General features: G+C 44.6%; 1 protein-coding gene across 1 annotated transcript; it reads right to left on the reverse strand.

The window, feature by feature from the left end:
• Positions 1-1,188: 1,188 nt before the first annotated feature.
• On the reverse strand, positions 1,189-3,235 carry LOC123430536 (protein CUP-SHAPED COTYLEDON 1-like). The gene is made up of 3 exons (XM_045114400.1): positions 2,914-3,235; positions 1,961-2,226; positions 1,189-1,876 (listed from the first exon to the last, which is right to left on the reverse strand). Exons 1-3 carry the CDS (start codon positions 3,080-3,082, stop codon positions 1,463-1,465), a joined length of 849 nt encoding a protein of 282 aa, XP_044970335.1. The 5' UTR covers positions 3,083-3,235; the 3' UTR covers positions 1,189-1,462.
• Between the last annotated feature and the right edge of the window lie 19,008 nt (positions 3,236-22,243).

The following is a 22,243-nucleotide window of genomic DNA, read 5'->3' on the forward strand; positions in this document are numbered from 1 at the left end:
AGAAACGATTCCACCCTTACCCTACCCAGATTAAGCTTTCTCTTGCATGTTACATTATGCATAATTGGACCCTGCAATAGGGGTATGATGAACCGGTGCCTAGGAGGAAGATGTGACGCCTAAGGATGTTGACCTCGGTGGCCATGATGTGGAGACATTTGACAACGAAGCCTCGAAGACCAAACGGCTGGAATGGACATATGCAATGTGGAAAAACAGATGCGAGACAAGGATCTGAAGAAGAAGAAGAGTAAGAGTAGCAGCAACAACAACATCAGCAACACAAGAGGAAGAGGAACAACATCAACAGTAAAAAAGAAAGAGGAAGAGGATGGATGATGAACTTTTCTCATTCAGCCATTTGGCTTTTAATAATGTGTTTAGACATTTGATAGTAGTTAGACTGAACAGTCATTTGCTTTTGATAGCTACGAGTGAAACTGTTAAGATCGTGTGTGGTAAGACCACCACTAGTGAGAAATGGCGAGGGCACCTAATGCAGGTTGCAACCAACCAGCGTGTACTATGCACGCCTAATGCGATGCAGCCAATCAAACAACAGATCAAAATTAATTTCCTCATACAATAAACCTATATACGGGCAATTAAACAATGTGCAGATGATGATTTATAGGCTATTTTTCTAAGTCAAACTCATCCGAGAAATTTATGCAAATACGTCAAAATTGATACGGACACCACTGGTCAGGATCATACTGTCATTGCCCCGGCCATCCACAATCCAGCTGAACCGTCGACCCACGGACTCTCCTTCACCTAGTGCAGAACAGAACAGGCATATGTACCAGCAAAACAAGTTATTCTACTCTTCCTTCTCTTGTTTTGGAAAAGACATACACCAGTATACATGCAATCTGGAGTGCATATCATGCACGATTCATCACAGGATTGCACGTGCATGTTCATCTCAGGAAACTTGAAATGAAGGAGAAAAAATTGAGATAAGATATCACACCCGGTGCATTAAATAGGAACCACAGTTGCAGCGGAAGAATATATATCTCCAGTTCGAAAAAGAAAAGAAATAAAAAACCATCTGTATCTTGTACTCCATCCGTCCAACAATATAAAAGCATTTTTGACATTAACGTAATATCAACAACCCTCGTATATTATGGGACATTATGGGACAGGGGGGAGTAACTTTCTCAGCGCGTAGATGTTTCCTGTGCAGTGAAATCTGAACTCTGTTGTACTACCAATAATTTACATATGGGTTTTCTGATTGCAAATTTGCAATACATGTCATCATTCAATCAAGGGACCGAAACGAAACCATCTTATGGCGGCACGTACACACTCGATCTTTTTACCAATCTATATAAACGACCTCACACGCTATGCCTACAGCACCAATGGAATTAATCAATTCAATCGCCAGCGTTTGCTTCAGGACGTAGTACGTACGTACACAAGGATCACCGCGGGCGCACGACCGGCATCAGCTCCACCCTTGGCCTTGGGGGAACCTCATGGGCATGGCCCCAAGCTGCCCAAGGCCAGCCATGTCCTCGAACCCCGAGTCGAAGAAGAACCCGCAGTCGTCTCCCGTCACCCCTCTGGCCAGCGCCGGCGAGCCGCCCGCCGTCGTCTCTTCCTGCGGGTACTGATCGAGAAGAAGCGAGTTGTACTGCTGCCACACCGCCGCGTTCATCAACGGGTTGGAGCCGCAGGCCATGATCTCTTCCTGCCGTGGCGGCGCGAAGCCCGTCATGTGGTCGTTGCCCGCGTCCATCACGGGCAGCTCCGGCGCCGGCTGCGACGAGCCGGCGAAGGTCGGCGAGGAGGAGCGGGCGTTGTCTTGGTCGCCGTCCACTTTCTGCTTCTGGAACACCCTGCAGAGCACCCAGTCCTCCTGCAGAATTGCATCCAAACCAGTTAGAAACCTGAAGAGTAGAAGCGATGAAGTGTTATGGAGGGTTGAGGTGGTAGGACGTGCCCTTGGTGGCAGGTGCGGCGAGTCGAGGCGGAACTCGTGCATGACCCAGCTGGTCTTGGTGCCGTTGGGGGCGCGGCCCTGGTAGAAGACGAGCGTCTTCCTCATGCCGACGACGGCGCGCGTGGACGGGCTGCGCACCTCACGGTCCTTGCCGGTGGCCTTCCAGTAGCCGGTCTTGGTGGCGCGGTTGGTGCGCGACCCCGTCGCGTACTTGCGGTCCCTGAAGCTGAAGAAGTACCACTCGCTGGCCGTCAGCTTCGCCACGTCTGTTAATTAACATAACAGTGCTCTGTCAGTCAGTGAAAACACATACTAGCGCTGCGCGGCGCGGGCACACATAAATCGTACTAGCACGAAGCCGCAACTTACAAGATGACGAGAGCACGCGTAACGTACGTGCTAAAAGATCAAATTGAGGAAACGGAAACGGAAAACAGAAGTGTAACTATTACGCATGTGACGTTGCGAGGAAATGGACGGGGCCGGAGGACCGATCGAGGGCGTCATCGAGATGTTCACGAGGACAACACTGCGCGTCCGGATCAGTTAATCCATTATTGGAAGGGATCATTGTGGATTATTAATTCCATACTCCCTGATTAACGAGCATAGATATATGGGACATTGGCTAGCGGATTAAGCTACTGAATGGAACAAAAATATTCCTGCTCCACTCGTAAGGCTGATTGATCAGGAAATCCTTTTTTGTTTCTTCATTATTATGACCGGACGCGGGATATCTTCAACAAAGGACATGCTAATTTCAGCCATAGTTCGGAAGGTCATGCATGCTCCTAATCACATGGATATGCATCGATCTAATCTACTCTACATAGCCGGAAAAACAGCAGGCGACATGGCAAGAAGAGGAGTCGATCGAAACCAGACTGCACACAGAGAGAGAGAGGGGGAGAGGGAGAGAGAGAGAGAGAGAAAGGAGGTATTGGACTGACCAGGAAGCTCCCATGGCTCGCGAGCGTGGAGGTCGACCTCGACGAGCGTGCCCTGGGAGGCGCGCTCGTTGGTCACCTTCTTGTAGAGGTAGTGGCAGACCAGCTCCTGGTCGCTGGGGTAGAACCTGAACCCCGGCGGCAATGTCGACTCTATCTCCCTCAGCCCCATCGTCCCTCCCGGCCGCCCGGCCTGTCCGTCCGTCGGCGAAACCCACCGGACAAGCAGCTTCTAGCTAGCTAGCTAGGCGATGTCGCAAGTCTTGACCACGGCCGGCGAGCTAATAAGTGGAAGAAGCAAGAGCTGTTTTTATACCATGAGTGGCCGAGTGGCTTGCTGTTTTTATAGCGGGGATGAAGCCCATGGAAGAGAGACAACTCGATATATCCATATCGTGTCAGGAACAGTGGAGGTGGGGGAGGCGGGAAAGCGGTGACCTGCCCAGCTCTTTCCGCTTAACCATACTTGACAGTGCAAGCAGCGGCCGCCGGCTCCGTCGCTGTCCCGGTATCCCCCTATCTAGCTAGCCCCGTCTGGCTTAGCTTGCTAGCCTGCTTATGTGGAAGATTCCAACGCTGCCGATCGACATGTTGCCATGCATGCTTGTGACACACACAAGAGCTGCGCCCCTGCCTGACCATCCACGATCCATCCAGGAGCCCCACCTCGCAAGCTAACCGTTTCCACCCCCAGCAAGTCATGACACATACCACTCCTACGTGGCACACGACCAATACATTACTGTTCTTGTTAAACTTTGATTCTCATTAACAAACACTGGTTAAACACTCCTAGTCCCCACTGGAGTGTAGTACAAGCTGATGGATCGTTCTCGGCCGAAATCACTGTTGTGATCTTTTCGGTAAACTTTATCACAAACTAAACTCGACATTGAAGTATATCATGATCTGATGTTTTTGACAACGTCATAGTGCGCGGCGTTACCGTTCAACATAGAAACGTCGAGGTAGATAACGTTTCTGTCCTTGTTCACTGTCAGACCGAGCACGCGTACATAACAGGCCAGAAACGCCGAGCTGGATCCCGTTTCTGGAAACGCCCGTTGACCCTGACGTTTCCATATAGGACAACAACGACAAAGGCCTTGGTGTTTTCAAACAGCATGGAAACGTCAAGGCCTTTGGTGTTGCTTCTCTATATAGAAACGTCAGGGCCAATGGCGTTTTCAAAAATGGGATCCAGTTCGTCGTTTCTGGCGTGTCACGTACGCGTGCTCGGTGGACGAAAATGCGACAGACTATGGTGTTGTCAAAATGATTAGATCGTAAAATACTTTCATGTCAAACTGAATTTACGACAAAAATTACTGAGAAGGTTAAAATTATGATTTCGTCCTCGGTTCTGTGTTGGTGCAGGGTCGGTTTACGCTGCTGCTTCCGCGGGGAAGGAATCGAAAGCGGAAAATTGAATGAGCGGGTCCGGCAGGCGGGAAAGGAAACGAAAGGGTCCTTTTAAGGTTGTTAGATCACGCATGATTCGAGGGCCGGCGACGGCGACGCGACGGCCGGCGTTCGTGTGGTATGTGTGAGCGGGCGTACAAGCTTTTGTCAAGGCGTAAATAATGCGGTTGCGCGGTACTGTAACTGTACCACGGCCGGCCCCGGGACTGCGCGCGGAATCATGCACCCATCTCAACGGATGACGATGCGCGTTCATTATTTTCTGCGGGGGTTCATTAATTGCAGACCGCTCTGGTACTACGTGTAGCGAGCCATGGATGATAGCGCCATGACCGTGGACACGACACCTCCGCTTAGTAGATCTTAATTATGGCGCCAGCGAAAAGACATTGCCCCTGCTGACGACGAGCTTCCTCCTGTCGAGATTAGTTCTCCCTCGAATTCTGGTATAGTTATTATGGCTCTGGTACTACTTGTTTCATGGAGTAGATGTGCGGATATACACGGAGCAACACGAAAGTAGACTTATTGGACACGTATTGTCTCTTTTCTTTGTTGCGAGAATCGAATCTTTGGCGCACACAAGTGATAATAGAAATGACGCCACCTCGCGCTCCAATGTATGCATCCCAACACAAGTGGAAGGTGTGCTTTCTGTTTTGTACGGAGGGGCGAAATCGTGCTCCACAATATCGTACACGTGTCGCCAGATTCCAGGCGCATATGCAATACGTAATCACTCCCGCATGTGACCAGGGAGGTGCACCGCACATGAGAATCGAACTGAGTAGATTGTAATGTCAATCACCGGAAGCAAATCAAAATTATGACGCTGTCTACTCCTTATGCTCATCATTTTCTAAGGGCTCGTCATGCATGCATGCGGGTGTACATGGATTTCGATCTGCGTTCACATAGGAGTGCATATTGTTTGTTACTCCATACGGAGTACTCCACAAGCAGTTGATGCATGACGCATGCAGGGTCAGCGTCACGTGCAGAGCGGGCTTACGACTCATCATTCATCTGAATTCATTCTAGCCCTTGCAACTTATCTCGAGCGTGCGCCTTGTAAAATCCAGTACGTAGTCGCATTACCACATACGTGTAGAGGAGACTGGTCGTACAAGGATAAACTGAACCAGCATTATTGGATTTGACATACAGCACTCATCAATGGTAGACTGGTAGAGCGCTTATCTGGATGGATTCATTTATTGCAGGCTTCGCGGCGACATTCAGAGGCCGATCGAGAGAGAATGTTGAACGGAAGTGCTGTTCAGAACTGACGAAATGATTACTCCCGCCTCGTTGTCACTAGGGCAGTAGGGCACTGGTGTTGCTAAAATGCCGTTTTACCCTGCAAAAGATGATACCCCCCCCCCCCCCCCCCCCCCCGGTTTAGAAATTGTAGTAGTGACGTAGTACTAAGGAACATGAGTAAACACAAAAGGTGATGGAGAGATGTGCACGAACTCATTATGGCGCTAAGCTTGTGCAACGGAACCAGTGATGTGAATCTAGTCCACACATCATGGACGGTCAGTCCATCCAGGAGAACTAAGGGGCCCATCAAAACGAGTGAAATTGGGTCAACTTTTTGTAGTACCTCCCGGCCTGGTTCCACTAACTCATGATAACGGAGCAAACAACAACATCAACTGAGGTTCCGGCTAAATTTTTGAGATATATGATTTTGCTTGTAAACTTGTAATCGCCCTTTAGGTTAGAATTGCTTCTACCTCTCGAGTTCGGTATCATATGTTCGGCCACACGCTTCCAATATTTTGTCCTAGTCGCCGATTCCATTGGACGTGTTCCCATGTCCGGTGTCCACCTTCCTGATCAACTATCTCGGGTTACCCCTCTCGGTGAGGATGATGCACTCCTCTGCCATCTTGTAACTAGTTAGCAAACTCTCGACGCTTGTCGGGACTCTCTCCTCTTGCATGGTGAGAGGTTGGCAATCGTTCGACACATCCTGCATTGCAGATCTACCTCCTCCTCGCAATGGCCTTAGTCATCCTATCCTCGAGCTAGCCACCCGTGTTATCGTGGGCTTCCTATGAAATTGTCGCAATGAGGCATGGGTGGGCAATTGCATTGTCAGCTAGATGTGTGTTGCTGCCACCCGCCCTAGTGCGCGCGCGTTTGCGATCTCAAGCGTGCTCGCATCGCTCTCCATGCTAGATGGATATGGTTCCAAGCCAATGACGACCTCCATCTGCCTTGGTGTCATGCATATTGGACCATGCTATGGCTCCACGTCCGAGGTCCAACAGATTTTTTGTGCCTCTACCACCTGGACCTTGGGAGATGCACACACCTACCGATTCTCGATGGATCACTGGCTAGATACCTCCTCTATTTTCGAGATTGCACCCTCCCTCGTCGCCCTTGTGCGTCGGTAACTATTCAGTCATCTCCCCGTCGGCTAGACAATGCCTCGCCTCGACTGGATTCAGGATATTTGTGGCAGCCTCGTCCCGACGGCCACAGTCGAGTGTGTTGACATCTAGCAGTGCCTATGGAACGAAGTCCTCACACCATCCCCAAATTCCATCTAATTCCGTTGGATCGAGAATGGCCCTACACGGTGAAGTCTTGCTACATTACCCTCTTACAGGGATCAACACAGCCCCCCACTAGCAACTCACACGAAAAAGTGCACCCCCCCCCCGTTCAAATTCTTTGTTTAGCTAGGAGAGCTTGTTCCGTGTTTTACTAAGGTGGGCAGTAGACAAACCAGTGCCATCTATCTATGTCGTGGTTGGCAGATGAGATTACAAAGTTGAATTCCATGTGTCTGTGTCCAAACCGGCTGATCTCGAGTAGGGGTACGAACTATGGATCTTTGGATCGATGGATAACAAGGGACGAAGGAGACAATGTTTAACCATGTTCGGGCCCTCTTGATAGAGTAAAACCCTACGTCCTGCTCTTGTTGTATTGGTAAAGTAGTACAGAGTACATAATTGATCAATCTCGAAATCGGATGTTGTGATCTCAACCCTAATCATAACGAGCTTAATCTGTGCTACGAACTATGCCCCCCTGGTTTATATAGATACCAGGGATGCTAGGGTTACACAGAGTCGGTTACATCAAGAAAGGAATACGTATATCACCACGTTGCCTTGGATTGCACGTCAATTCTTCGAAAGAGTCCATCTTGATTTTTGTATCTCATATACCAATCACGAGATAAACAGATCACATTAGTTCGTCTAGTGTCCACCCTAGTAAAAGGGCCTAGTTTTTTGTCATCCTCATTGCGTGTGAACTCTGGAAGGAACAAAAAGCTAAGCCGCTCCATCAAAATCAATATTCGCCACTACCTATACTTTTGTTGGTCCAAACAAAAGGATTGATCCAGCTAGCATTAATTGTTGGACAATGTTGGAATTGCTAAATGAATGTTCTGCACAACGTGCATGCTACATTGTCAGACTTAATAACAGAGCGTCTCATGCTTACAAAGGGTCTTGGCACCCCCTCTCCCCTTGGCTTGTTAGGAGGAGGACACAATCACCTTTATAAAGACGTGCTCTAGGTCCTCCCTCTACCACTCTCAAACTAATATCTACTTTTCGTGTAGATGAATGAACTCGGTCCACTTATTCATAATTTTGCACGGTTTGAGCAGTCATTTTCTTTTTGCAAGGTTAGTTGTAGTAATGGATTTTTGTTAAAAGAACTTGCGAGTTATGCTGAATCTGAAATTTGGTTAATCTTTTTTTAGAGAAAAGGCATGAATCCGACTTTATAAATAAAGCCACCAAGCAGAATAACAACCATCACAACACCACAAGTTTAGCAGGAAAAATATGTTCAATAGTAAACTTGTTCCTCGTAATCCACAAGGCCAAACAGACCGTCACCAGCCCAATCCAGAACAACCGTTTCGTAACACTGACCAGAGGGATGGCGAGGGTCCGAAGCTCAGAAAAAAAAGTCGGAGCCCAAGACACTTGCAACCAAGATCAATAGCAACACCAGATCAGTTTAGCCAAGACACAATTGAAAAAGATATGATTGGTATCCTCCAAAGCATCACACAGGACACAACGGTCTGAACCCGGGCCATTGCGTTTCCGAATATGATCGGCCGCCGGGAGACGGTCCCTGAAGGCTTGCCACATGAAGATTTTAATCTTAGGAGGAATACGCGGGCGCCAAATCTAACAAAACTTATTCGTAGGTGTGCCAGCAATAAGCTTGGAATAAAGGGACTTAACAGAGAAGCGATCCGAAGCAAAATGTGGCCAGAACACCGAGTCCTCCGCCTCTGAAAGCGTGGGAAAAAGGGCAGCAAGACGATGCCATTGAACCAACTCTTCAGGAGACAGCGAGCGTCGGAAGGCCAAGTCCCAATTATCATCCGCAAGCTCCGCGATGGAGATCTCAGGCTTGGGACAAAAGGAAAACAAGAGAGTAGAATCCCCACACCACCACCGATAGCTTTGAAAGTTGGTTAATCCACTGTTATAATATTTCCATTTAGAACATGGATCGAAATCAACAATAGTTAACATGGATGAAATAGATTTGTTTTCGCCAGTCCTACATCAACCTAAACTATATGTGCATGTCCTAAAAAATATGCAAATGGTAGGGGAAGTGAACTGAACAGATTCTCATCAATTCATGGCATTTGTGCATGCAACTGTTTATAAGTAAATGAGAGCCTACCAAACTCACAACTTATTCAGGTTGATTAAAGAAAAGAAAAATTATCAGGACACACCATGTTTGTGAAAAAATTCTGCACATAAGCATTGATGTTTGGGTCCACCTAGTCATAACACAAAAATATAGAAGGGGTAAAAACCGGCCAAGAATTGGTTACATGGAGTAAAATGGAGTAATTTGTTTTAAATGGGGTGAATCCTGTCAAAAATGTGAAACTTAGGGGTACATTTTGGAATTAACACAAATAAAACAAATAAAATACATGGGTGTTGTCTTCCCACTAAAATCATGAGATGGATTTAAATGAACAAACTCGTGTAGCACAACGTAATCTTTGATTCACACAATGTTATAAGAAGAAACTTTTCAAACCAAGCATCCTAGTCTAATCTTTCATGACAAGGAGTATTTTTTTTCTTGATTTCTAAGCAATAGAACTGTATTGAAAAGGAGTTAACGCCAGCGCACACTGATCAATAGCAGAAGATGTGAACATCATGCTTACATGGATGTAAATGTGAAAGCAGTCAATCTGATTCCTTCCAAAGGTTAGTTCACATTACCCATGTCGCCTCTAAGGATATGAACTTAGGATGGCTAACTAGTAATTATCTACGCACACAAACCGGGGCATATCACGTGCAAACACACGGCTACAAATTGTTCCGAAAATCACAGGGTGTGTGTTCGGTGTGGACTGTACATGTAAACTTTGAATTTCAAACTTTGTGTACTGTATTTTGAGAGTATAAGTAGGTTAAATTTGGAGTCTACTGACATCCTGTATATTTTAAGCAACGCAAGCATGCTTGATGACACTTGCCATTGCTCATGACGAAAAGGAAGAACACTGCAGGTTGGACAAAGCGTGCCCATCCACTTCCCCAGCTAGCAAGCAGACGATCGGTCAGCAGAAGTTTCAAGTCCAGGCCAGGAAGCGGCCAACCCACACCCAGAGCTCTAGCATGCAGATGCAAGCGCATGCATGCCAAGCGGATGAGTCGAGACGAGAAGCTCGCATCTCTATCCTCTGGGCTGCATGCCATCAGCAACGCCCTGTCCTGTAGCCCAATCGGCAGTCGAGGGCCCCGCGGCAATCAGCGCGCCGGACAGCGACGGCGAGGCCCGCCGTGGCCGCGCGCGGGCGGCGCGTGCGTGCACAGGGGAGTGATGGCTGCATGCTCCGCTCCGATCTGCTTGCCAGGCTCGATCGATCGGCCGGGGACGGAAGGGAAGATACACGGCGGAAGCAACACGCATAAATTATTGGCCATGATTGATTGGAGGCCCGCGCGACGTGGTGCCGTCTGGATCGATCGGGGGGGCGCGCGTGATCGAGGCCTCCGGACGGCTGTTGGTTGCCATGTAGGATAAGGGCGACGCGGTTTTTGCCCATGGAGTCACGGCTCTCCGCGCTCTCTTCCTTGCGGCAACCGGATTTTCTTCCATCTCGGAAACCGGGAGGCTGAAGGAATCCCTGCGTCATCTCTCGGGGAGGCCGTGGCCTCGGCGTGCTTCGGGTGTCCGATCATGATTCGCTCCCCTGTCAACGTGCCCGACTACAGTGTGCGTTGCTAGCGACCGGTGGATCGTGATTTCCGAGAGTTTCCGTATGGTTCGCTTCAGGAGACTAGTATATTCCCTCCATGCATCTTCATATATTGCCAAAGTTCAGAACAATGTGACACAAAATGAATACTGCACTATCAAGTTTTTTTAATGTTTTCTCGTCAAGTTCATTTGATTGTGTATATATGTGTGGAGTGTTGTGCATGTGTATAGGCCTATATCTTGTAACAAGTGTTTTTCCTAAATAAAGATGACTTTTCTCGTTATTACTTTCTTCCGCGGATGAAGACATTTTATAACTGTAATTTCATAACTATTGACTGTCATAGAACAACGACAAATATCACTTCTAAGTAGTGAATACAAACAAGAAAAAAAAAAGTATCATACCTTTCTGGGGTTTCTCTCCAAGGCAACCCCCGCGAAGAACACGTGTTTTATTTCGCTTCTATCTAATGAAGTTTCTTCCATGTCATTTGGTAGGCATTAATCATGATTATACCACTAATGCATGCAATGGTAATATTTGAATTAGCAGAAGTCCTACATGTCTCCATAGAGTTGGCAGAGCAACTTTGGGGAATGTTAAGCAAAGTGCATTGGTCTATTGATAAAGTTGAAAATAGTTGCCCAATTGAGAAGTTGGATCGTGTGTTTGTCACAAGTTCGTGGGACGATTTATTTCCGAGAGTACATCAACATCGGATCACTGCTACTCCGTTTGGATTTTGATGCACACATTGCCACACGCAGGAGATTTTGGTTTGAAAGCTTTTGTACCGAAGTCATGGGTTTCATGGATGTGATGAAATTATATTAGAAGTCTGTCCTGTCAAGGGTCAATCCATTTAAGATTTTTTACGTGAATCTTGGGGTACAACTAAAGCACTCACGAAATTGAGTAGCAAGAGTAGCAGGTGCACTGTAATTTCATGCATTTGCCGTTTTTTGAGCTAAATGACCCTGAAATTGAAAAGCACTACAAATGAATTCTAAAAATGTTGAAAGTTGGCATGGTATCAATGTATCATCATTTCACCCATATAACATGTACTAAAAATTTGAGATGGTTACGGCAAAACCTGGAGGCACTTCGTGTACAAAACGGACAATCTCTTTCGAAGTATCAGGGTTTCGGACGAAAACTCATCTGTTACAAAAGGCATTTCATTTCTTCACATGTAACTGCAGTGATATTCTAGATCAAAGGCATCATCATACTAGTTGTGGAGAGTAAGTGTTCACTTTTTATTCGCTTGTGTCCTTTGCTTATTGCGCCGTAACCATGGATAATCTTCATCGTTTAACAGGGTACTTGGGTCAGCCTTGACTTTGAAGCGATGAATTTCATGAAACTTTTCATAATCTTCAGACATGTCTGTCTTGCCCTCCAATCCCACGATGTCTATTTTTCCTGAAAGAACTATGTGGCGCTTTGGCTCATCGTTTGATGTATACGCTTTCTTATCTTTTCTTTTTCTCGGTTTGGTAGACATGTCCTTCACATTGAAAACCTGCGCCATATCATTGGCTAGGACGAATGGTTCGTCTGTGTACCCAAGATTGTTTAGATCCATTGTTGTCATTATGTACTATGGGTCTATCTGTACCCCGCCTCCTGACAGATTGACCCATTTGCACTGAAACAAACGGACCTTGAAATCATGTCCATAGTCAAGTTCCCATATGTCCACTATGTAACCATAATATGTGTCCTTTCCCCTCTTGGTTGTTGCATCAAAGCGGACACCGCTGTTTTGGTTGGTGCTCTGTTGATCTTGGGCGATCGTGTAAAATGTATTCCTATTTATCTCGTACCCTTTGTAAGTCAATACAGTCGAAGATGGTTCCCGGGCCAACGAGTACATCTCATCAGAAACAGTGTTGTCACCCATGAGACATTTTTGCAACCAACTACCAAAAGTCCTGATGTGTTCATATGTAATCTACTCGTCACACTCCTCCGGGTGTTTGGAGCACAGAATATTCTTGTGTTCATCGCTATACGGGGTCACCAAGGTAGAATTCTATAGAACTGTGTAGTGTGCTTGAGATCAAGAATGCCCGTCCATACATATTATTGAGTCCGCTCCTAGCGTGCCTTTTCCAGTCAGTCTCCCCTCAAACCGCGATTGAGGGAGACCAATCTTCTTAAGGTCAGAAATGAAGTCAACACAAAACCCAATGGCATCTTCTGGTTGATGGCCCATGGAGATGCTTCCTTCTAGCCTAGCGTGGTTACAAACAAATTTTTTAAGACTCCCATGAACCTCTCAAAGGGGAACATATTGTGTAGAAATACAGGGCCCATAACGATAATTTCGTCGACTAGATGAACTAGGACGTGCGTCATGATATTGAAGGATGGTAGGAACACCAACTCAAAACTAAGAAGACATTGCACCAAATCACTCCTTAACCTTGGCAGGATTTCTGGATCGATCACCTTCTGAGAGATTGCATTGAGGAATGCACATAGCTTCACAATGGCTAATCAAACATTTTCGGGTAGAAGCCCCCTCAATGCAACCGGAAGCAGTTGCATCATAATCACGTGGCATTCATGAGACTTTAGGTTCTGAAACTTTTTCTCTGCCATATTTATTATTTCCTTTATATCCGAAGAGAAGCCAGACCGGACCTTCATACTGAGCAGGCATTCAAAGAAGATTTCCGTCTCTTTTTTGGTAAAAGCGTAGCTGGCAGTACCTTCATATTGCTTTGGATGCATGTCGTCTTTTTCATGCACACGTTGATGTTCCTCCCATGCCTCCGGTGAATCTTTTGTCTTCCCATACACTTCCAAGAAGCCTAGCAGGTTCACCCGAAGCTTCTTCGTCACGTGCATCACGTCGATTGCAGAGCGGACCTCTAGGTTTTTCCAATAGGGTAGGTCCAAAAATATAGATTTCTTCTTCCAAATGGGTGCGCGTCCCGCATCGTCAGTCGGAACAGATAATCCGCCAGGACCCTTTGCAAAGATTAGTCGCAAATCATTGACCATATCAAGTATGTGATCACCAGTACGGAGGGAGGGATTCTTCCGGTGCTCTGCCTCACCTTTGAAATGCTTTCCTTTCTTTCGACATTGATGGTTGGTCGGAAGAAATCGACGATGCCCCAGGTACACATTCTTCCTGCATTTGTCCAAATATATATTGTCGATGTCATCTAAACAATGTGTGCATGCGTGGTATCCCTTGTTTGTTTGTCCTGAAACGTTACTCAGAGCAAACCAATCATTGATGGTTACAAACAACAACGCATGTAGGTCAAATTCCTCATGTTCGTTCTCATCCCACACATGTACACCTCTTCCATTCCATAGCTGTAAAAGTTCATCAACTAATGGCCTTAGGTACTGATACGTCTCCAACGTATCTATAATTTTTGATGGTTCCATGCTATTATCTTCTCAACTTTGGATGTTTTATATGCATGAATATGCTATTTTATATCTTTTTTGGGACTAACCAATTAACTCAGTGCCAAGTGCGAGTTTATGTTTTTTTCCGTGTTTTTGACCCTTTTTCAGACGGAGTCCAAATGGAATAAAACTTTGCGATGATTTTTTTGAACCAAAAGAGACCCCCGAAGGTTTGGAAGAAGGCCAGAAGAGCCACGAGGGAGTCACAAGCCCGAGAGGCGCGACCCCCCCCCTAGGCCGCACCTACCAGGCTTGTGACCTCCTCGTGGGCCCAACCGCCGTAATTCCACCGCCATAAATTCCTATAAATACAGAAACCCCCCGAAAGAAACCTAGATCGGGAGTTCCGCCGCCGCAAGCCTGTGTAGCCACCAAAAACCAATCTGGAGGCCGTTCCGGCACCCTGCCGGAGGGGGAATCCATCTCCGGTGGCCATCTTCATCATCCCGACGATCTCCATGACGAGGAGGGAGCACTTCTCCCTCGGGGCTGAGGGTATGTACTAGTAGCTATGTGTTTGATCTCTCTCTCTCTCGTGTTCTTGAGATGTCTTGATCTCGATGTACCGCGGGCTTTGCTACTATTGTTGGATGTTATGATGTTCTTCCCCCTCTCCCTTCTTGTAATGAATTGAGTTTCCCCTTTGAAGTTATCTTATCAGATTGAGTCTTTGAGAACACTTGATGTATGTCTTGCACGTGTCTATCTGTGGTGATCAACTTGCGGGTTTGTGACATTGGGAACCTATGCATATGGGTTGGCACACGTTTGGATATTCATGTGAGTACTCTATGTATGTTTTGGTGATCAACTTGCGAGTTTCGTGACATTGGGAACCTATGCATATGTGTTGGCACACGTTTTGACTCTTTGGTAGAAACTTCGGGGCACTCTTTGAAGTTCTATGTGTTGGTTGAATAGATGACTCTCATATTGTGTGATGCATATCGTATAATCATGCCCACGGATACTTGAGGTGACAATGGAGTATCTAAGTGACATTAGGGCCTTGGTTGATATGTATCTTAAGGTGTTATTCTAGTACGAACTCTATGATGGATCGAACGGAAAGAATAGCTTCGTGTTATTTTACTACGGACTCTTGAATAGATCGATCAGAAAGAATAACTTTGTGGTGGTTTCGTACCCGACAATAATCTCTTCGTTTGTTCTCCGCTACTAGTGACTTTGGAGTGACTCTTTGTTGCATGTTGAGGGCTAGTTATATGATCCAATTATGTTATCATTGTTTAGAAAACTTCACTACAGAAAGTATGAACCCTAGGCCTTGTTTCCACGCATTGCAATACCGTCCGTGCTCACTTTTGTTACTAGTTACCTTGTTGTTTTTTTAATTTCAGGTTACAAAGACCTATATCTACCATCCATATTGCACTTGTATCACCATCTCTTCGCCGAACTAGTGCACCTATACAACTTACCATTGTATTGGGTGTGTTGGAGACACAAGAGACTCTTTGCTATTTGTTTGCAGGGTTGCTTGAGAGAGACCATATTCATTCTACGCCTCCCGCGGATTGCTAAACCTTAGGTCACCCACTTGAGGAAAAATTGCTATTGTCCTACAAACCTCTGCACTTGGAGGCCCAACAACGTCTACAAGAAGAAGGTTGCGTAGTAGACATCAAGCTCTTTTCTGGCGCCGTTGCCGGGGAAGTTAGTGCTTGAAGGTATATCTTTAGATCTTGCAATCAAATCTTTTTGTTTCTTGTTCCTTCTCTAGAAAACTACAAAAAATGGAATTGAGGATGTCTCATATGCTCCATCTTTTCAATGTCTTTCGTGAGCATGATGGGAAGGAAAATTGTGCTCAAGTGCTAAAAATAGAATTACATAGAATGCTTGGCATAGAATATGTGAATGATGATCATGATTGCAATGTTGTTAGCATGAGTTCTTTGAATACCCATGATGCTAATGATATGCAAAGCCACAAGCTTGGGGATGCTATATTTGACGAAGATGATCTTTTTAGTTCTTCCACTTTGAATGATCTAAATCATTTTGATGAAAGCATGCCCCCTATCTATGATGATTATTGTGAGGATACTTATGCTATAAAGAAGAGGGATGATAAAACTTGTCATACTCTAGAGAACCCCTTTGCTAAACCTTGCTTTTTCATTGTGGACACAATTTGTAGTGCTCAAGTCTTTTATGATACTCCCACTACTATTCTTGAGAATAGATTTCCTTATGTGGAGAGTAGTAAAATTCCTATGCTTGTAGATCATGAAAAGAAAGCCTTAGGTGCTGGTTATATTGTTGAATTCATTCATGATGCTACTGAAAATTCTATGAGAGAGGATCATATGCTTCTACTTATTGCAATAGTATCAAGCTTCCTCTCCATGTGTTGAAATTTTTGAAGCTATGCTTGTTTTGCCTTCCTATGCTAGTTGATTCTTGCTCCAACAAGTTGTTTGTTCACAAAATCCCTATGCATAGGAAGTGGGTTAGACTTAAATGTGCTAGCCATATGCTCCATGATGCTCTCGTTGTGCTTCAATCCTTATCTTTTATGTGAGCATCATTGAAATCATCATGCCTAGCTAAGGGCGTTAAACAATAGCGCTTGTTGGGAGGCAACCCAATGAATTTATTTTTGCTTTTTGCTTTCTGTTTTGTTTTGTCCACACCATCATAATTCTGTTATGATTGTTTTTTTGTGTTTTAATTAGTGTTTGTGCCAAGTAAAGCCTTTATGATTAGTTTGGGTGATAGCTGTTTAATCATGCGGAAAAAGACATAAACTATGTGCTCACGAAAGTATTGTTAATTTCTATCCAGAGAGATTTTGAGTTTATTCTTTTTGCTGCTGATTGATAAGCAAATTTCCCTAATTGTAATAATTTTTCAGAATTTTTGGACGTGGAGAAGTATGGTTCTCATTCAGATCATTACAGATTGTTCTGTTTTTGACAGATTATGTTTTCAATACATAGTTTGCTTGTTTGGTGTTTCCATAGATTATTTTGAGTGATATAAATTGTGGAAATAGTAAGATACAGTAGGCATTGTGTGAAAATAATTATGAGTCTTGTTTTGACAGTACCCAAGTGATTGATTTGCTCGTTATCATACTAACCCATCTCACGAAGTTCCGTTAAGTTTTGTGTTGTGAAGTTTTCAAGTTTTGGGTAGAGTTTCGATGAACTACGGAACAAGGAGTGGCAAGAGCCTAATCTTGGGGATGCCCAAGGCATCCCAAGCCATATTCAAGGATACCAAAAAGCCTAAGCTTGGGGATGCCCCGGGAAGGCATCCCCTCTTTCGTCTTCAATCCATCAGTAACTTTACTTGGGGCTATATTTTTATTCACCACATGATATGTGTTCTGCTTGGAGCGTCATTTTATTTTGTTAGAATAAGGTACTTAGGATCTGAAATTCTTAGATGGGAGAGTCTCCACATAGCCAAATAGTTGTTCAACTACTCATTGAGCTTCACTTATATCTTTTGGAGTAGTTTGTCTTTTGCTCTAGTGCTTCACTTATATCTTTGAAGAGCATTGCAATGGTTCTATTTTATAGAACTAGTTGAACTCTCGTGCTTCACTTAGATCATTTTGAGAGTCTCAAACAACATGGTACCTTGCTTAGGTTATGAATCTAGTCCTAATATGATAGGCATCCAAATAGGATAAAAACCTTCATATTCATGTGCATTGATTAGTAAGAGAAGTTTGATTCCTCTCAATTGGTTTTGAGATATGCATATGGTAATATTAGAGTTATGCTACTAGGGTGTTGTGAATCTAGAAATACTTGTGTTGAACTTAGTGATTCCCGTAGCATGCACGTATGGTGAACCGCTATGTTAGGAAGTCAGAGCATAATTGATTTATTGACTGTCATCCTTTGTGTGGCGGTCGGGATCGCGTGATGGTTAACACCTACCAACCCTTCCCCTAGGAGTATGCGTTTAGCAATTTGTTTCGGTTACTAATAAAAACTTTCACAATAAGTATATGAGTTCTTCATGACTAATGTGAGTCCATGGTATAGATGCACTTTTACCTTCCACCATTGCTAGCCTCTCTAGTACTGCGCAAATTTAGCCGATGCACAAACCCACCACATACCTTCCTCAAAACAACCACCATACCTACCTATTATGGCATTTTCATAGCCATTCCAAGATATATTGCCATGTAACTCCCACCGTCCCGTCTCATGACAGGTGCCGTCACTTTCATATTGCCATTGCATGATCGTGAGATAGCTAGCGGGATGTTTCAACGTCATACACTAAGCTAGATCATTGCACATCCCGGTACACTGCCGGAGGCATTTCCTATAGAGTCATCATTGTTCTAAATATTGAGTTATAAGTAAAAAAAAGTGTGATGATCATCATTATTAGAGCATTGTCCCATGTCAGAAAAAAGAGGTCAAAGATGCCCACCAAAAAAAAGAGGCCGAAAAGCCCAAACAAAAAAATGAGAGAAAAAGAGAGAAGGGACAATGCTACTATCCTTTTCCACACTTGTGCTTCAAAATAGCACCATGTTCTTCATGATAGAGAGTCTCTTGTTTTGACACTTCCATATACTAGTGGGAATTTTCATTATATAACTTGGCTTGTATATTCCAATGATGGGCTTCCTCAAAATTTCCCTAGGTCTTCGTGAGCAAGCAAGTTTGGTGCACATCCACTAGTTTTCCTTTTTAGCTTTCACACACTTATAGATCTTGTGCATCCGTTGCTTGGCAATCCCTACTCATTCACATTGATATCTATTGATGGGCATCTGCATAGCCCATTGATACGCCGAGTCAATGTGACCATCTCCTCGTTTTTGTCTCGCAACCTCCACCACACTCTATTCCACCTAGTGCTATATCCATGGCTCACGCTCATGTATTGCGTGAGAGTTGAAAAAGGTTTGATAAAGTAAGAGTGCGAAAAAAACTACTTGGCCAATACCGGGGTTGTGCAAGATTTAAATTCGTTGTGTGGGGATGATGGAGCATAGCCAGACTATATTATTTTGTAGGGATAACTTTGTTTGGCCTTGTTATTTCAGAAGTTCATGATTACTTTGCTAGTATGCTTGAATTATTATTGTTTTCATGTCAATAGTAAACTATTATTTTGAATCTTACGGATCTGAATATTCATGCCACAAGAAAGAAGTTACAAAGGACAAATATGTTAGGTAGCATTCCACATCAAAAGTTCGTTCTTTATCACTTCCCTACTCGAGGACAAGCAGGAGTTAAGCTTGGGGATGCTTGATACGTCTCCAATGTATCTATAATTTTTTATGGTTCCATGCTATTATCTTGTCAACTTTGGATGTTTTATATGCATGAATATGCTATTTTATATATTTTTTTGGGACTAACCTATTAACTCAGTGCCAAGTGCTAGTTTATGTTTTTTCCGTGTTTTTGACCCTTTTTCAGACGGAGTCCAAATGGAATAAAACTTTGCGATGATTTTTTTTGGACCAAAAGAGACCCCGAAGGTTTGGAAGAAGGCCAGAAGAGCCACGAGGGAGTCACAAGCCGGGAGGCGCGATCCCCCTAGGCCGCACCTACTAGGCTTGTGAACTCCTCGTGGGCCCAACCGACGTAATTCCACCGCCATAAATTCCTATAAATACAGAAACCCCCAAAAATAAACCTAGATCGGGAGTTCCGCCGCCGCAACCCTCTGTAGCCACCAAAAACCAATCTGGAGCCTGTTCCGGCACCCTGTCGGAGGAGAAACCCATTTCCGGTGGCCATCTTCATCATCCCGGCGATCTCCATGACGAGGAGGGAGTAGTTCTCCCTCGGGGCTGAGGGTATGTACCAATAGCTATGTGTTTGATCTCTCTCTCTCGTGTTCTTGAGATGTCTTGATCTCGATGTACCGCGGGCTTTGCTACTATCGTTGGATCTTGTGATGTTCTTCCCCCTCTCCCTTCTTGTAATGAATTGAGTTTCCCCTTTGAAGTTATCTTATCGGATTGAGTCTTTGAGAACACTTGATGTATGTCTTGCACGTGTCTATCTATGGTGATGAACTTGCGGGTTTGTGACATTGGGAACCTATGCATATGGGTTGGCACACGTTTGGATATTCATGTGAGTACTCGATGTATGTTTTGTTGATCAACTTGCGGGTTTCGTGACATTGGGAACCTATGCATATGGGTTGGCACACGTTTTGACTCTCCGGTAGAATCTTCGGGGCACTCTTTGAAGTTCTATGTGTTGGTTGAATAGATGATTCTGAGATTGTGTGATGCATATCGTATAATCATTCCCACGGATACTTGAGGTGAAAATAGAGTATCTAGGTGACATTAGGGTCTTGGTTGATATGTATCTTAAGGTGTTATTCTAGTACGAACTCTATGATGGATCGAATGGAAAGAATAGCTTCGTGTTATTTTACTACGGACTCTTGAATAGATCGATCAGAAAGAATAACTTTGTGGTGGTTTCGTACCCGACAATAATCTCTTCGTTTGTTCTCTGCTACTAGTGACTTTGGAGTGACTCTTTGTTGCATGTTGAGGGCTAGTTATATGATCCAATGATGTTATTATTGTTGAGAGAACTTCACTAGTGAAAGTATGAACCCTAGGCCTTGTTTCCACGCATTGCAATACCGTTCGTGCTCACTTTTGTTACTAGTTACCTTGCTGTTTTTGTAATTTCAGATTACAAAGACCTATATCTACCATCCATATTGCACTTGTATCACCATCTCTTCGCCGAACTAGTGCACCTATACAACTTACCATTGTATTGGGTGTGTTGGGGACACAAGAGACTCTTTGCTATTTGGTTGCAGGGTTGCATGAGAGAGACCATCTTCATCCTACGCCTCGTGAGGATTGATAAACCTTAGGTCACCCACTTGAGGGAAAATTGCTACTGTCCTACAAACCTCTGCACTTGGAGGCCCAACAACGTCTACAAGAAGAAGGTTGCGTAGTAGACATCACGTACACATCAATGTCATTGCCGGGTTGCTTAGGGCCTTGGATGAGCACTGGCATCATAATGAACTTCCGCTTCATGCACAACCAAGGAGGAAGGTTATACATACATAGAGTCACGGGTCATGTGCTATGCTTGCTGTTTTGCTCCCCAAAAGGATTAACGCCATCTGCACTTAAACCAAACCATACGTTCCTTGGGTCACCTGTAAAGTTGCTCCATGCTACGGCAACAAAAGTCCTTCCCCGACAACGCCAGGAATTCTTCTTGCTACTTCTCTTTCTTGCGTTGGTTTTTTCCTTGAAGAGGAAAGGGTGATGCAGCACAGGAGCAGTAAGTATTTCCCTCAGTTTGAGAACCAAGGTATCAATCGAGTAGGAGAATCTCGTCAAGTCGAGAGTACCAGCGCAAACACAAAAGAGCTTGCACCCAACGCTATAAAGGGGTTGCCAATCCCTTCAAGATTGATTGCAAAGTGAGATCTGAAGGCGGAAAGTGCAACGAAAAAAAGTGTAAGGCTGAAAATATGGTGTGGAGTAGACCCGGGGACAATAGTGTTCACTAGAGACTTCTCTCAAAATAGCAAATATCACGGTGGGTGAACAAATTACTGTCGAGCAATTGATAGAACTGCGCAAAGTCATGACGATATCTAAGGCAATGATCATACATATAGGCATCACGTCCGAGAAAAGTAGACCGATACTTTCAGCATCTACTACTATTACTCCACACATCAACCGCTATCCAGCATGCATCAAGTGTATTGAATTCATGACGAACAGAGTAACGCTTTAAGCAAGATGACATGATGTAGAGGGATAAACTCAAACCAATGATGGAAACCCCATCTTTTTACCCTCGATGGCAACAATACGATGCGTGCCTCGCTACCCCTTCTGTCACTGGGTGAGGTCACCGCACGGTATGAACCCAAAACCAAGCACTTCTCCCATTGCAAGAATCATAGATCTAGTTGGCGAAACAAAACCCACAACTCGAAGAGAATTACAAGGATATGAAATCATGCATAAGAGAGATTAGAAGAAACTCAAATAAGATTCATAGATAATCTGATCATAAATCCACAATTCATCAAATCTCGACAAACACACCACAAAAGAAGATTACATCGGATAGATCTCCATGAAGATCATGGAGAACTTTGTATTAAAGATCCAAGAGAGAGAAGAAGCCATCTAGTTACTAGATATGGACCCGTAGGTCTTTGGTGAACTACTCATGCATCATCGGAGAGGCC

Source organism: Hordeum vulgare, chromosome 2H, assembly GCF_904849725.1.
Source record: "Hordeum vulgare subsp. vulgare chromosome 2H, MorexV3_pseudomolecules_assembly, whole genome shotgun sequence".
Classification (NCBI taxonomy): Eukaryota; Viridiplantae; Streptophyta; class Magnoliopsida; order Poales; family Poaceae; genus Hordeum; species Hordeum vulgare.